The 15,892-nt window shown below is 54.9% G+C and overlaps 1 protein-coding gene across 2 annotated transcripts in view; it reads right to left on the bottom strand.

Moving 5' to 3' along the window:
- HTT (huntingtin) overlaps positions 1-15,892 on the bottom strand; it is a 169,125-nt gene that overhangs the window by 127,634 nt on the left and 25,599 nt on the right. For both annotated transcript variants that reach the window (XM_051836726.3, XM_089325101.1), the window contains exons 3-5: positions 8,398-8,518; positions 4,283-4,342; positions 3,822-3,901 (exon numbers count right to left, since the gene is read on the bottom strand). In XM_051836726.3, the coding sequence (XP_051692686.3) occupies positions 3,822-3,901; positions 4,283-4,342; positions 8,398-8,518 (261 nt within the window). The remainder of the gene's footprint in view (positions 1-3,821; positions 3,902-4,282; positions 4,343-8,397; positions 8,519-15,892) is intronic.

Genomic DNA, 15,892 nt, shown 5'->3' with positions numbered 1-15,892 from the left:
TTTTATTTTATTTTATTTTATTTTATTTTATTTTTTTTTTGGACAGGCAGAGTGGACAGTGAGAGAGAGAGACAGAGAGAAAGGTCTTTCTTTTGCCATTGGTTCACCCTCCAATGGCCGCCGCGGCCGGCGTACCATGCTGATCCGATGACAGGAGCCAGGTACTTATCCTGGTCTCCCATGGGGTGCAGGGCCCAAGGACTTGGGCCATCCTCCACTGCACTCCCGGGCCACAGCAGAGAGCTGGTCTGGAAGAGGGGCAACTGGGACAGAATCCGGCGCCCCGACCGGGACTAGAACCCGGTGTGCCGGCACCACAAGGCGGAGGATTAGCCTAGTGAGCCGCGGCGCCGGCCTCATATAAACTTTTAAACGTATGAAAAATATGTATTCGGTAATACACAGGCCTGGAGCTGCCCAGATGCCTGCCAGGGGTTTGCCCTTCGGCCCCTACTGGCAAAGACAGGCAGTGAACAGAACCACAGAGCAAAACCCATGGGGGTACCTGGGATATTTTATTAGATAGGGAAGTCGGTGTTGGGGCCTCTCAGAGGAGGTGACACTTTTGCTTAAACCCTGGGAGTAGAATAAACCAGTATCAGAAGGAAGAGAAGTCTGACTCGCCTGAAGAACTAAGCAGGGTAAGGGAGTGTCATCACCCACATACTTTTTCCCCCAAAGATTTATTTGGGGCTGGTGCCGTGGCGCAGCGGGTTAAGCCGCCACTTACAATGCCAGCATCCCTTATGGGTTCAAGTCTCAGCTGCTCTGCTTCCGATCCAGCTCCCTGCTGATGCGCCTGTGAAAGCAGCAGAGGATGGCCCAAGTGCTTGGGCCCCTGCATCCATGTGCAAAGCCCAGAAGAAGCTTCTGACTCCTGGCTTTGGCCTGGCCCAGTACTGGCCATTGTAGCCATCTGGGGAATGAACCAGCAGATGAAAAATACCTCTGTCTCTCCTCTCTCTATCACTCCAACTTTCAAATAAGTAAATAAATCCTTAAAAAAAAAAAAAAAAGATTTATTTATTTGAAAGGCAGAGTTACAGAGAGGAGGCGAGAAAGAGAACTTTCTTCTGACACTTCACTCCCCAAAAGGCCACAATGGCCAGGGCTGGGCAGGCCAAAGCAAAAACCCAGGAGGCAGGAGCTTCTTCTGGGTTGTCCACGTGGATGGCAGGGGCCTAAGGACTTGAACTATCTTTTGCTGCTTTACCAGGCCATTAGCAGGGAGCAGGATTGGAATGAAGCAGCTGGGGACACAAACTAGAGCCCGTAGAGATGCCAGCATAGCAGGCAGGAGCTTTAACCCCTACACCACAATGTCGGCCTGCCAAATATTTTCCAAGGTCACTGAGGCTACCATGGGAGAACTGAGACGTGTCGTTTCAGAATATGACAAATTTGGTCGGTGCCGTGGCTCACTAGGCTAATCCTCTGCCTGTAGCGCCGGCACCCCGGGTTCTAGACCTGGTCGGGGCGCCGGATTCTGTCCCGGTTGCTCCTCCTCCTGTCAGGCCTCTGCTGTGGCCAGGGAGTGCAGTGGAGGATGGCCCAAGTACTTGGGCCCTCCACCCCATGGGAGACCAGGAGAAGCACCTGGCTCCTGCCTTCGGATCAGCACGGTGTGCCGGCCGCAGCAGCCATTGGAGGGTGAACCAACGGAAAAGGAAGACCTTTCTCTCTGTCTCTGCCTGTTCAAAAAAAAAAAAAAGAATATGACAAATTTTTCAAAATAAAGATACTAAAAGAAAAGTTATACTGTGTAAACAGAAATTTCCTTAGTGACTTGTACCTCCGTGGCCATGTAAGATTTATTAATTCTAATTTATCTGCAGGGCAGAGACACAGACAGAGACAGGGAGCTCTTCCATCCGCAGGGTCCACTCCCCCAAGCCTACAACAGCTGGGTCTGGGCAAGGCCAAGGCCAGGGGCATCTCCTATGTGGTTGCAGGGACCCAGGAAGCTGAGGCAGCAACCGCTGCCTCCCAGGGTCTGCGTCCGCAGGAAGCCGGGACTTGCACAGGGCACTGCGACATGGGACATGGGCATCCCACGCGGTGACTTCACTGCTGCGCCAGCCGCCACCTCTGCCGTGTCACATCAACAGCAGTGGAGCTGAGAACCTATGGGACTCAAGCACACTTTGGAGTTGAGGACAGAGGGAAGGGGGTGACAAAGTGGTCCAGCTTTCGCTTTTCAACTAATTAAGACAGAACTCAACTAAACTAGCCAAAACTTTATTCACAGCTCAACATTCAGTCGGCGATGAGGCTGCTGTCCCACCCTTCAACTGCTCACAGAGCGCCTTCTAGGCAACTCTGTGTGCAGACGCTGCGCCGGCTCAGGCAGCAGCAGAGAACAACACAGCCCTCGGTCACAAATCCCCTGAGTCTTTTGGAAGAGGCTGGGGTAGAAAACAAACAAGCACCTGACGGCGTGTATAGGAATATTTCTTTTCTTTTCTTTTCTTTTTTTTTTTTGAGAGGCAGAGTGGACAGTGAGAGAGAGAGACAGAGAGAAAGGTCTTCCTTTGCCGTTGGTTCACCCTCCAGTGGCCGCTGCAGCCGGCGCGCTGTGACCTGCACATCGCGCTGATCCAATGGCAGGAGCCAGGTGCTTCTGGTCTCCCATGGGGTGCAGGGCCCAAGCACTTGGGCCATCCTCCACTGCCCTCCCAGGCCACAGCAGAGAGCTGGACTGGAAGAGGAGCAACCAGGACAGAATCTGGCGCCCCGACCGGGACTAGAACCCGGTGTGCCGGCACCACAGGTGGAGGATTAGCCTAGTGAGCCGCGGCGCCGGCTTTTTTTTTTTTTTTTTTTTTTTTTTTTTTTGAGAGGCAGAGTGGACAGTGAGAGAGAGACAGAGAGAAAGGTCTTCCTTTGCCGTTGGTTTACCCTCCAATGGCCGCCACGCCCGGCACGCTGCGGCCGGTGCACCGCACTGATCCGAAGGCAAGAGCCAGGTACTTATCCTGGTCTCCCATGGGGTGCAGGGTCCAAGCACTTGGGCCATCCTCCACTGCACTCCCTGGCCACAGCAGAGAGCTGGCCTGGAAGAGGGGCAACCGGGACAGAATCCGGTGCCCCAACTGGGACTAGAACCCGGTGTGCCGGCGCAGGAATATTTCTAACGGGCACTGGAAGACAGGGAAAACAAGCACCTGACAGCGTGTACAGGAGTATTTCTAACGGGCCTGGAAGACAGGGAAAACAAGCACCTGACGGCGTGTACAGGAGTATTTCTAACGGGCACTGGAAGACAGGGAAAACAAGCACCTGACGGCGTGTACAGGAGTATTTCTAACGGGCACTGGAAGACAGGGAAAACAAGCACCTGACGGCGTGTACAGGAGTATTTCTAACGGGCACTGGAAGACAGGGAAAACAAGCACCTGACGGCGTGTACAGGAGTATTTCTAACGGGCCTGGAAGACAGGGAAAACAAGCACCTGACGGCGTGTACAGGAGTATTTCTAACGGGCACTGGAAGACAGGGAAAACAAGCACCTGACAGCGTGTACAGGAGTATTTCTAACGGGCCTGGAAGACAGGGAAAACAAGCACCTGACGGCGTGTACAGGAGTATTTCTAACGGGCCTGGAAGACAGGGAAAACAAGCACCTGACGGCGTGTACAGGAGTATTTCTAACGGGCCTGGAAGACAGGGAAAACAAGCACCTGACGGCGTGTACAGGAGTATTTCTAACGGGCCTGGAAGACAGGGAAGCCCCTTGAAGAAAGGACACTGGAACTGAGACCCAGCAGATCAACAGTCGTCGGTCCCCAAACCAGAAACGGCGACCCAGTGCACAACCTACCTGCATTTCTGAGGCCGAACCAGGTGAGCCAGCTCAGCAAACCTCCACAGGGCAGCACGCAAGCTTCGAGGGGCACCATTCTGAGGGTTTAACGAGTGACAGGTTACACGCAGGAGGCACACACTCTAATCACTAACAGGGGCGCATGAAAATAAAAGCATCTTCTCCCAGCGCTAAGTCTACTTTCAGAGAAAAGGCCACTTCAGTGTGTAGAACTTCTGCTAACCACTGCAGGAAATTTAAGTCTAGTTGGCGCCAATCATGAAGACAAAAAAACCTAAGTTACCATTCTTAATTCCTATCCCATCTAAAAGAAATGGCAAATGATTTTCTGCAGAAAAACAAAACAATAGTCTACTTTACCAAACATTTCCTGCTAACATACTTATTAAATAAAAGATAAAATTTACACAAAGAATAAAACAATACCATTTTTTCAATAATGGAAAATAAAGGTGTACCTTTTTAATTTCCTTATAGAGTTCTAACTGTAACCTTGGAAGATTAGAATCCATCAAAGCCTACAACAAAATACAAGACATTTATTTATAGAAGACATATTCCATTAGTAATTCTAAAGAGAATTAAAGGCAACTAAGATTTTAATTCTTGGACAAAATAAAATAGCAGCTAACATAGGAACCTAGTCACTAAAAATAAGAAGCAAGTACATGCAGGAATGTACTAAATAACCAGATACGCATTCGCATTCACTGGAATAAAAAGGGAGGAGTTACGCTTTCATTATAATCAAATACTATACAAGATCAAAATTAAAATGGCAGTTCAAATCAGTCCTCACGTTCCTGAGGCGAACTGTGAGCCTGACAAGCAGCACGCTCTTGGACCTCACAGGCTCAGGCGACGCCTGAGAAGCCCACACGGCACAGGGGCAGAGCGCGTACCTGAAGACCACAGCCCCTCACTCTGATGGGCCCCCAGCCCAGTGCAGAACCCACAACAGTGAGGAGCCCCACAGCACGTGTCTGCCCCACCCCCCACCCTAGCTGCTGGGCTGAACCAGATGTAACAGCCACATGGCCAACGTCAGCCGAGGAGTGACGGCTAACGGCGTGGCGTCCAGGAGACCGAGCTGGAGGAAGCACCGACTGGAAGGCCCCACTTTCACCCTCCGGAACTTCTCCTCGCACTGGAACTGCAAATGCCTGCCCACCAAGAACGAGCAGTACCAAGCCTCACGGGAAGTCTCCCCTTCCTGGAGACACGTCCATTTCAGGGCCACAGGCTGAGCTGGTCTTTTTTTTTCTTTAGCTGTGTTAATTTACTCAAAAGACAGAGAAACAGAAAGAGGCCTTCCAGCCTCTGGTTCACTCCCCAAATGCCCCCAGCAGCAAGGGCTGGGTCAGGCCAAAGCCGAAAGTCAGGAACTCCATCCGGGTCTCCCATGAGGGTGACGGGACCCAAGTACTTGAGCCACCACCCACGCCCCCAGGTGCGTCAGCAGGAGCTGGGTGGAAGTACAGAGTAGCCAGGACTCCAGCCAGCACTCCGAGGGTCACGTTCTGGGAGATTCTGAAGTATAATATTGTCTCAGAAATTTGTAATTCCCAATTGTGCTGTTGCAGTTTGTACTAAACGTCCTTAAATAAGCAAATCAAACCAAATAAATATTATTTATTTATCTACTTGATAGGCAGAGAGAGCTCTTCCATCCACTGGTTCACTCCCCGGATACTTGCAACAGCCGGGACTGAAACTCAAATACGAGATGTGGGAGACCCCACTGTGTCCCAACCACGGCACCAAGGGCTCACCCCACAAAAATTTTCAAGTAAGACCAGAAGTCTTATTCGAAAGTGTGATCTATCTTGATAAGCATTTTGTAAATTAATATCAAACTTACTCTATAACAAGCAAAACCTACCTCAACTGTCCTAAGAGCAGGGCACTGCCTCCCGCAGAAGCCACCTGAGGGGACGGAGGCCACCACGCACCTCCTCCTCCACCGGCGCCTGCTTCCAGACACACTCAGCCCCCGAGCCCCCAGCTCGGCACCAGCAGCGCCGCCCCGCGCAAGACCCACCCCTCTTCCCTCCGCTGCCCAGGTGCCCGCTGGACTCTCTGCCTGGTCTCTCCCACTGGTCTTCCCCATAAAGCACGCAACAGAAATTTTCAAAAGCTCTCCACTCTGTACCGAGTGAAGCACAAACTCGCTGAGCTGACCCTCCAGGCCCCGACTCTCTGGCGGCATGCGTGGCTCCCCCCATCTCAGAGCCTATGTAGGCTTCCCAGCACCCTCCCGGCAGCGTGGTGCGCCAGGTACGGAGTGTCCAAACTGCTTCACCCCTAGGAAACCACCCAGCCCCCTGACTGCCACACCACACCACGCAGCACCTCAGACTTCATACCACACCCTGGCTTACGTCATGCGCCTCACCACCTCACACAACCATTTACTTGAGGGCACGAGCTGCCAGGCTGCCGCAGGTACATTTTCTACACAAATTTCAAGCAAAAACTCTCCATTTTTTTGGGCTAGACAGGGTCTGGTCCTCATCATACACACACAGCAATACTTCGCAGATGACAGAAGCCCAGATCTCTCACTCCTGACCTGGGGCCATGCACATCCTCCCAGCCCGTCTCTCTGCATCAGGATATCTGCAAATCCACCCACACCCTGCCCGGAATCTGCTCAGCTAGAGGACTCCAGCACAGAGAGAAGAAATGGGACTGCAGGCAAACCCCAGCACACCCAACGTTAGGCAGCAGGCAGAGACGGCAAGAGACTAACGGCGTCTTCTGTTCAGGGCCACGGGTGAGAAGGTGACTCTCTGCACCGGGAGACTGGAAGCAAAGCAGAGGAAAGAAGTAGGGGGACAGCAGGCAGGGAGCCCTGGACCTAGGGCCCGAGGCCCACAGCCCCAGGCCTCCCCCAAGCCAGTCTGTCCAGCAGCCACTGGAAACAGGTCTCTGCAGCAGACAGACAAAAAATGGCCAGCAGCCCAGCAGACCTGGTCATGCTCTGTCTGAGCCTCCCACCTGAGGAACCGCGGGTTCCATGTAGCAGGACATGGACAGCAGCTGGTGCTCCCCTGCCCTTGTATTGCTGGACCAAAGTGTAAGAACTTCCTCACTAAGGAGAATACTTGTCACCGCTGAGAGTGTGCAGAAATTAGTGCACTTAACCCTCACTCACACACACCACACGGTGCTTCCGCCTTCCAGCCGAGGAAAGCGGCTCACAAGACTGCACACGTTTCCCAGAGTTCAGTGCTGAGCGGCAGAGGCAAGACTGCGACACAGACCTGTGTCCTTCCAGGGAAAGCCTGCTGCACCTGCTCAGACACAGAACAGCGGCGGCTGCCTTCCCGCCAAGGCTGCACAGGGAGGGACAATTTCTTGGCCAGTGTAAAACGTGACCACTCTGCAAAGAACGTCCTTGGGAAGAAGCCAAAGAACAACATTACTCTGGGTCTTGATGTGGCAGGGGGCACTCACCCTAGCAGTTAAAATGCCTACGTCCCAGCCTGGAGGGCCTGGACGGATCTCCACCTCTGGCTCCCACTCCAGCTTCCTGTTAGCGTGCACCATGGGAGGCAGCGGTACCCTCCCACCCCCGCAGAGGACCGAGACTGAGTTCCTGACTCCCAGCTTTGGCCTGGCCCAGGCTCGGCTGTGGTGGGCATCTGGGGAGTGAACCAGCAAATGAGAACCCTTAGTCTCACCCCTCCCTCCCGCCCTCTCCCTCCCCACTCCCTCCCTTCCTCCCTCTCTCCCTCTTTACCCCCCCTTCCCTTGGCCACTGTGGGCATTTGGGAAGTGAACCAGCAAATGAGAACCCTCAGTCTCACCCCTCCCTCCCGCCCTCTCCCTCCCTCCCTCCCTCCCTCCCTCCCTCTCTCCCTCTTTACCCCCCCCCCCCCCGGCCACTGCAGGCATCTGGGGAGTGAACCAGCAAATGAGAAATCTGTCTCTTGGACTCTCAAGTAAATAATGGAATAAACACCTTTTTTTAATCGCATTTAAAAATAAAGGCCAAATCCTTGCCATGCAACAAAACCAGAACCAGCACCAGGAAGGGCCCAGGCTTCCACGGCAGCAGCGCCACCCAAGGAGCAGCAGCCGCAGCGCTGCCTCGGGAAACAGAACAGCCGCCCTCACGCTCCCTTCTGCCCCGCGGGCTACGAGGGCGCCCGTGCTTTCCAGGCCTCTTCGTCCTTTTCTGAGGCGTCGCTTCTCCCCAGCTGAGCCCCGACGACGCCAGCGCACAGCCTGCAGAGGCACAGGGCCAGCGCCCAGGGAGGGGAAGGTGCAGACCGCAGGGCCAGTCACTGACCATCCCCTGTCTCTCGGGACAGAAGTCAGCGGTGCCTCCGGAGACACTTCCCAAGCACACCAGCGCCCCACCAGTGCCCTCACTGCCCGAAGCCCTGGAGGCACAAGGGCAAACACAGCTGCTCCCGACAGCGCAGCACAGGGCGCAGGCGCAGGCAGACACCAGAGCACTGCACAGTGCCCCGCCGGCACTCTGACACACGGGCACCCAACAGGGGCCGCCTTCCAGGCCTGCAAGGAGCCGGGCCCCGAGGAGCACATCGTGCGCGGTTCTTACTTTGATGACTTTGTTGAGGCATTCGTCAGCCACCATCCTGACATCCGACTCCGCATCGTCACTGCATAGCAGGAAGAGCTCCATAGCGATGCCCAGGAGTTTCTGAAATTCTGGAGAATTTCTACAAAAAGAAGAGGAGAAGCTGTCACAGCATGAAGAGGCTGAGGAAACGCACTGAGGTACCGTTACCCTGCATGGGGTCTGGCACAGAAAAGGACATCACACAAAAATGAAGGGATTCCAGAGGCCGGCGCTGTGGATAGCGGGAAAGCCACTGCCTGCAGTGCCGGCATCCCATGTAGGCGCCGGTTCTAGTCCCGGCTGCTCCACTTCCAATCCAGCTCCCTGCTATGGCCTGGGATAGCAGTGGAAGATGGCCCAAGTGCTTGGGCCCCTGCACCCGTGTGAGAGACCCGGAGGAAGCTCCTGGCTCCTGGCTTCGGATCAGCACAGCTCCGGCCGCTGCAGCCAATTGGGGAGTGAACCAGCAGATGGAAGATCTCTCTCCCTCCCTCCCTCCCTCCCTCTCTCTCTCTCTCTCTCTCTCTCTCGTATGTGTGTGTGTATATATATATATGTATGTGTGTGTGTGTATATATATATAAACTCTTTCAAATAAGTAAAAAATAAATTTTAAAAAAATTAAGGAAATCCATATAAAGCATGGCACTTACTCCATGCTATATTAATAATGATTCCTTTACTGAAAAACATACCACACTAAGGTAAAACACCACTAACTGGGGTAAATGAACATGAGGTATGTGGGAATTCTCTGATCTATCTGCAATACAAAATTAAGTCTATTAACAAAACAAGAGAGACTGTACAAAATAAGTCTCATGTGTTCTTAAATTTTAAGTTTTTTATTCTTTTTACATTTTAATTTAAAAACTAAAAAAGACACTGCTTCAGAAACTTGAATCCGAGACAGCCCGTTGCTTTCAGTCCTCCTGTCAATCACGGAACTGTGAAAATCAGCCCAACAACTGACCTCTCCTACTCCCCTTTCATCTGTTTTTAGGATGCTCGGAAGCTCAACCACACTGCACTGCACTCCACGTGATCACGGTCAGCTGTGCTGTACGGTGAGTGCCACAGAAACTGGAGTCTGCATGCTTTCTGTAACTATTCAAAAACGAAACGCTGGAGGACTGAGCCCGCTCAGGCTGTTAGCTACAAGCGGACCTCACAGCACTGTGCACTATCACACCAGTAACACAGGGAGTGTTCCCAAAGTAATCCCAAGAATGCAAATCCCAGTAGTGCCGGGGATGTGCTATTCCTGAAGCGTCAAGACCAGACTGCTGCCCGTGCCACCCTAAAGCACAGACAGGCTCTGAAACGGAGCCCTCCCCCGTATCTCCAGGTAGAACACATCAGTAACGATCACGAAGCAAACCCGCCACCTGCAATCCTGCAGCCTCCTCCGTGGGGAGCACACCACGAGGCACGCAAGGGCAGCAAAGGCTCCGACGACGTCAGACACTGAGCTCACCCCAAGGCCAGGCTGCCCACAAAGGCTGCTGGGACCTGCATGGAGAAGTGCTCATTTCCTGACAGACACGCCAAAATGATAAACATGCAAGACGAATTGTAGTATTTCATATAATGCAATATATCAAACTCTTATTTCAAACAAAATAAATGTGGATCACTGACACATACAACAAGTTTTTTACAATACATCTCAACCTGGAGGGGCAGGGGTGGCCCAGTGAGTTAAGCTGCTCCTCAGAGAGCCTGGCTCGAGTCCAGAGTGCTCCGAGCCCCTAATTCAGCTTCTTGCTGATGCACCGGAGAGGCAGCAGAGATGGCCCAGGCACTTGGGTTCCGCCATTCAGAGGGACTTCCTAGTTCCGGCTTCAGCCTGGCCCAGCCCTGGCTGTAGGGTTCCGCCATTCAGAGGGACTTCCTAGTTCCGGCTTCAGCCTGGCCCAGCCCTGGCTGTTGGGTTCCGCCATTCAGAGGGACTTCCTAGTTTCTGGCTTCAGCCTGGCCCAGCCCTGGCTGTAGGGTTCCGCCATTCAGAGGGACTTCCTAGTTCCGGCTTCAGCCTGGCCCAGCCCTGGCTGTAGGGTTCCGCCATTCAGAGGGACTTCCTAGTTTCTGGCTTCAGCCTGGCCCAGCCCTGGCTGTTGGGTTCCGCCATTCAGAGGGACTTCCTAGTTTCCGGCTTCAGCCTGGCCCAGCCCTGGCTGTTGGGTTCCGCCATTCAGAGGGACTTCCTAGTTTCCGGCTTCAGCCTGGCCCAGCCCTGGCTGTTGGGTTCCGCCATTCAGAGGGACTTCCTAGTTTCTGGCTTCAGCCTGGCCCAGCCCTGGCTGTTGGGTTCCGCCATTCAGAGGGACTTCCTAGTTTCTGGCTTCAGCCTGGCCCAGCCCTGGCTGTAGGGTTCCGCCATTCAGAGGGACTTCCTAGTTTCTGGCTTCAGCCTGGCCCAGCCCTGGCTGTTGGGTTCCGCCATTCAGAGGGACTTCCTAGTTTCTGGCTTCAGCCTGGCCCAGCCCTGGCTGTTGGGTTCCGCCATTCAGAGGGACTTCCTAGTTTCTGGCTTCAGCCTGGCCCAGCCCTGGCTGTTGGGTTCCGCCATTCAGAGGGACTTCCTAGTTTCTGGCTTCAGCCTGGCCCAGCCCTGGCTGTTGGGTTCCAGCATTCAGAGGGACTTCCTAGTTCTGGCTTCAGCCTGGCCCAGCCCTGGCTGTTGGGTTCCAGCATTCAGAGGGACTTCCTAGTTTCTGGCTTCAGCCTGGCCCAGCCCTGGCTGTTGGGTTCCGCCATTCAGAGGGACTTCCTAGTTTCTGGCTTCAGCCTGGCCCAGCCCTGGCTGTTGGGTTCCGCCATTCAGAGGGACTTCCTAGTTTCTGGCTTCAGCCTGGCCCAGCCCTGGCTGTTGGGTTCCGCCATTCAGAGGGACTTCCTAGTTTCTGGCTTCAGCCTGGCCCAGCCCTGGCTGTAGGGTTCCGCCATTCAGAGGGACTTCCTAGTTTCTGGCTTCAGCCTGGCCCAGCCCTGGCTGTAGGGTTCCGCCATTCAGAGGGACTTCCTAGTTTCTGGCTTCAGCCTGGCCCAGCCCTGGCTGTTGGGTTCCAGCATTCAGAGGGACTTCCTAGTTTCCGGCTTCAGCCTGGCCCAGCCCTGGCTGTTGGGTTCCGCCATTCAGAGGGACTTCCTAGTTTCTGGCTTCAGCCTGGCCCAGCCCTGGCTGTTGGGTTCCGCCATTCAGAGGGACTTCCTAGTTCTGGCTTCAGCCTGGCCCAGCCCTGGCTGTTGGGTTCCGCCATTCAGAGGGACTTCCTAGTTTCTGGCTTCAGCCTGGCCCAGCCCTGGCTGTTGGGTTCCGCCATTCAGAGGGACTTCCTAGTTCTGGCTTCAGCCTGGCCCAGCCCTGGCTGTTGGGTTCTGCCATTCAGAGGGACTTCCTAGTTCTGGCTTCAGCCTGGCCCAGCCCTGGCTGTAGGGTTCCGCCATTCAGAGGGACTTCCTAGTTCTGGCTTCAGCCTGGCCCAGCCCTGGCTGTTGGGTTCCGCCATTCAGAGGGACTTCCTAGTTTCTGGCTTCAGCCTGGCCCAGCCCTGGCTGTTGGGTTCCGCCATTCAGAGGGACTTCCTAGTTCTGGCTTCAGCCTGGCCCAGCCCTGGCTGTAGGGTTCCGCCATTCAGAGGGACTTCCTAGTTTCTGGCTTCAGCCTGGCCCAGCCCTGGCTGTTGGGTTCCGCCATTCAGAGGGACTTCCTAGTTCTGGCTTCAGCCTGGCCCAGCCCTGGCTGTTGGGTTCTGCCATTCAGAGGGACTTCCTAGTTCTGGCTTCAGCCTGGCCCAGCCCTGGCTGTAGGGTTCCGCCATTCAGAGGGACTTCCTAGTTCTGGCTTCAGCCTGGCCCAGCCCTGGCTGTTGGGTTCCGCCATTCAGAGGGACTTCCTAGTTTCTGGCTTCAGCCTGGCCCAGCCCTGGCTGTTGGGTTCCGCCATTCAGAGGGACTTCCTAGTTTCCGGCTTCAGCCTGGCCCAGCCCTGGCTGTAGGGTTCCGCCATTCAGAGGGACTTCCTAGTTTCCGGCTTCAGCCTGGCCCAGCCCTGGCTGTTGGGTTCCAGCATTCAGAGGGACTTCCTAGTTTCTGGCTTCAGCCTGGCCCAGCCCTGGCTGTTGGGTTCCGCCATTCAGAGGGACTTCCTAGTTTCTGGCTTCAGCCTGGCCCAGCCCTGGCTGTAGGGTTCCGCCATTCAGAGGGACTTCCTAGTTTCCGGCTTCAGCCTGGCCCAGCCCTGGCTGTAGGGTTCCGCCATTCAGAGGGACTTCCTAGTTTCCGGCTTCAGCCTGGCCCAGCCCTGGCTGTTGGGTTCCGCCATTCAGAGGGACTTCCTAGTTTCCGGCTTCAGCCTGGCCCAGCCCTGGCTGTTGGGTTCCAGCATTCAGAGGGACTTCCTAGTTTCTGGCTTCAGCCTGGCCCAGCCCTGGCTGTAGGGTTCCGCCATTCAGAGGGACTTCCTAGTTTCCGGCTTCAGCCTGGCCCAGCCCTGGCTGTAGGGTTCCGCCATTCAGAGGGACTTCCTAGTTTCTGGCTTCAGCCTGGCCCAGCCCTGGCTGTAGGGTTCCGCCATTCAGAGGGACTTCCTAGTTTCTGGCTTCAGCCTGGCCCAGCCCTGGCTGTTGGGTTCCAGCATTCAGAGGGACTTCCTAGTTTCTGGCTTCAGCCTGGCCCAGCCCTGGCTGTTGGGTTCCGCCATTCAGAGGGACTTCCTAGTTTCTGGCTTCAGCCTGGCCCAGCCCTGGCTGTTGGGTTCTGCCATTCAGAGGGACTTCCTAGTTTCTGGCTTCAGCCTGGCCCAGCCCTGGCTGTTGGGTTCCGCCATTCAGAGGGACTTCCTAGTTTCTGGCTTCAGCCTGGCCCAGCCCTGGCTGTTGGGTTCCAGCATTCAGAGGGACTTCCTAGTTTCTGGCTTCAGCCTGGCCCAGCCCTGGCTGTTGGGTTCCGCCATTCAGAGGGACTTCCTAGTTTCTGGCTTCAGCCTGGCCCAGCCCTGGCTGTAGGGTTCCGCCATTCAGAGGGACTTCCTAGTTTCCGGCTTCAGCCTGGCCCAGCCCTGGCTGTAGGGTTCCGCCATTCAGAGGGACTTCCTAGTTTCCGGCTTCAGCCTGGCCCAGCCCTGGCTGTTGGGTTCCGCCATTCAGAGGGACTTCCTAGTTTCCGGCTTCAGCCTGGCCCAGCCCTGGCTGTTGGGTTCCAGCATTCAGAGGGACTTCCTAGTTTCTGGCTTCAGCCTGGCCCAGCCCTGGCTGTAGGGTTCCGCCATTCAGAGGGACTTCCTAGTTTCCGGCTTCAGCCTGGCCCAGCCCTGGCTGTAGGGTTCCGCCATTCAGAGGGACTTCCTAGTTTCCGGCTTCAGCCTGGCCCAGCCCTGGCTGTAGGGTTCCGCCATTCAGAGGGACTTCCTAGTTTCTGGCTTCAGCCTGGCCCAGCCCTGGCTGTTGGGTTCCAGCATTCAGAGGGACTTCCTAGTTTCTGGCTTCAGCCTGGCCCAGCCCTGGCTGTTGGGTTCCGCCATTCAGAGGGACTTCCTAGTTTCTGGCTTCAGCCTGGCCCAGCCCTGGCTGTTGGGTTCTGCCATTCAGAGGGACTTCCTAGTTTCTGGCTTCAGCCTGGCCCAGCCCTGGCTGTTGGGTTCCAGCATTCAGAGGGACTTCCTAGTTCTGGCTTCAGCCTGGCCCAGCCCTGGCTGTTGAAGCCATTTGTGGAGTGAACCAGTTGGTGGAAGATCTCTCCCTCCGTTTCCACTTCTCTGTCACTCTTTCAAATAAATATTTGAAAAATTTTTCACTGGAAATACTTCACCTATTTTTTCTAAAGATTTATTTATTTATTTGAAAGTCAGAGTTACACACAGAGAGAAGGAGAGGCAGAGAAAGAGAGAGAGAGAGAGAGAGAGAGAGAGAAAATGTCTTCCATCTGCTGGTCCACTCCCCAGTTGGCTGCAACAGCAGGAGCTGAGCCGATCCGAAGCCAGGAGCCAAGAGCTTCTTCCAGGTCTCCCTCGAGGGTGGCAGGGTCCCAAGCACTTGGGCCATCTTCTACTGCTTTCGCAGGCAATAGCAGGGAGCTGGACAGGAAGTGGAGCAGCCCGGACTCAAATCGGCGCCCATAAGGGATGCCAGTACTGTAGGCAGTGACTTTACCCGCTATGCCACTGCGCCAGCCCCACACTTCACCTGGATTTAGACTCACAAAATTCAGTCGAAGAAGTTCATATACTCTTTTTTTTTTTTTTTTTTTTACTTTTGACAGGCAGAGTTGCATAGTGAGAGAGCGAGAGCGAGAGAGGGAGGTCTTCCTTCCGTTGCTTCACTCCCCAAATGGCCACCACGGCTGGCACTGTGCCGATCCGAAGCCAGGAGCCAGCTGCTTCTCCTGGTCTCCCATGTGGGTGCAGGGCCCAAGGACCTGGGCCATCCTCCACTGCACTCCCAGGCCACAGCAGAGAGCTGGCCTGGAAGAGGGGCAACTGGGACAGAATCCGGTGCCCCAACCGGGTCTAGAACCCAGGTGCTGGTGCTGCAGGCAGAGGATTAGCCAAGTGAGCCACGGCACTGGCCAAAATTCAGTCAAAGAAGTTCATATGCTATTTCTAAGCACACTTACAAGTTCTCCAGGGGGCTGGCATTGTGGTGTAGCCTAGCAATGCCGGCATCCCGTAGAGGTTCCGGTGAGTTCCGGCTGCTCCAGTTCCCATCCAATTCCCCGCTATGGCCTGGGAAAGCAGAAGATGGCCCAAGTGCTTGGACTCCTGCACCCACATGGGAGACCCAGAAGAAGCTCCTGGCCCAGCCCGAACCGTTGTGAATACCTGGGGAGTGAACCAGTGGATGGAAGACCTCTCTCTCCCTCTCTCTGTTAACTCTTTCAAATAAATAAAATAAATCTTTTTAAATAAGAAAAAGTTTGGGGGCTGGCGCTGTGGCTCACTTGGTTAATTCCTCCCCGCCTGCGGCGCCGGCATCCCATATGGGTGCTGGGTTCTAGTCCCAGCTGCTCCTCTTCCAGTCCAGCTCTCTGTTGTGGCCCGGGAGGGTGGTGGAGGATGGCCTGGGTGCTTGGGCCCCTGCACTGGCATGGGAGACCAGGAGGAAGCACCTGGCTCCTGATCGGCATGGCTCCAGCCGTGGCAGCCATTTGGGGGGTGAACCAACAGAGGGAAGACCTTTCTGTCTATCTAACTCTGTCAAAAAAAAAAAAAAAAATTCTGGGCTGGCACTATGGTGTAGCGGGGTGGGCCACTGCCTACAACACCAGCATCCCATATGGATGCGGGTTCAAGACCCAGTAGCAGGGGCCAGCGCAATGGCTTAGTGGGCTAAGCCTCGGGCTGCAGCACCAGAATCCCATACGGACGCCAGTTCGAGTCCCAACTGCTCCACTTCTGATCCAGCTCCCTGCTATGGCCTAGGGAAGCAGTGGAAGATGGCCCAAGTCCTTGGGTCCCTGCATCCCCATGAGAAAC

This window comes from Oryctolagus cuniculus, chromosome 2 (genome assembly GCF_051225735.1).
Source record: "Oryctolagus cuniculus isolate XC-2025 breed Fujian yellow rabbit chromosome 2, ASM5122573v1, whole genome shotgun sequence".
NCBI classification, from domain to species: Eukaryota; Metazoa; Chordata; class Mammalia; order Lagomorpha; family Leporidae; genus Oryctolagus; species Oryctolagus cuniculus.
This window is presented reverse-complemented; position numbering and strand designations above follow the sequence as displayed.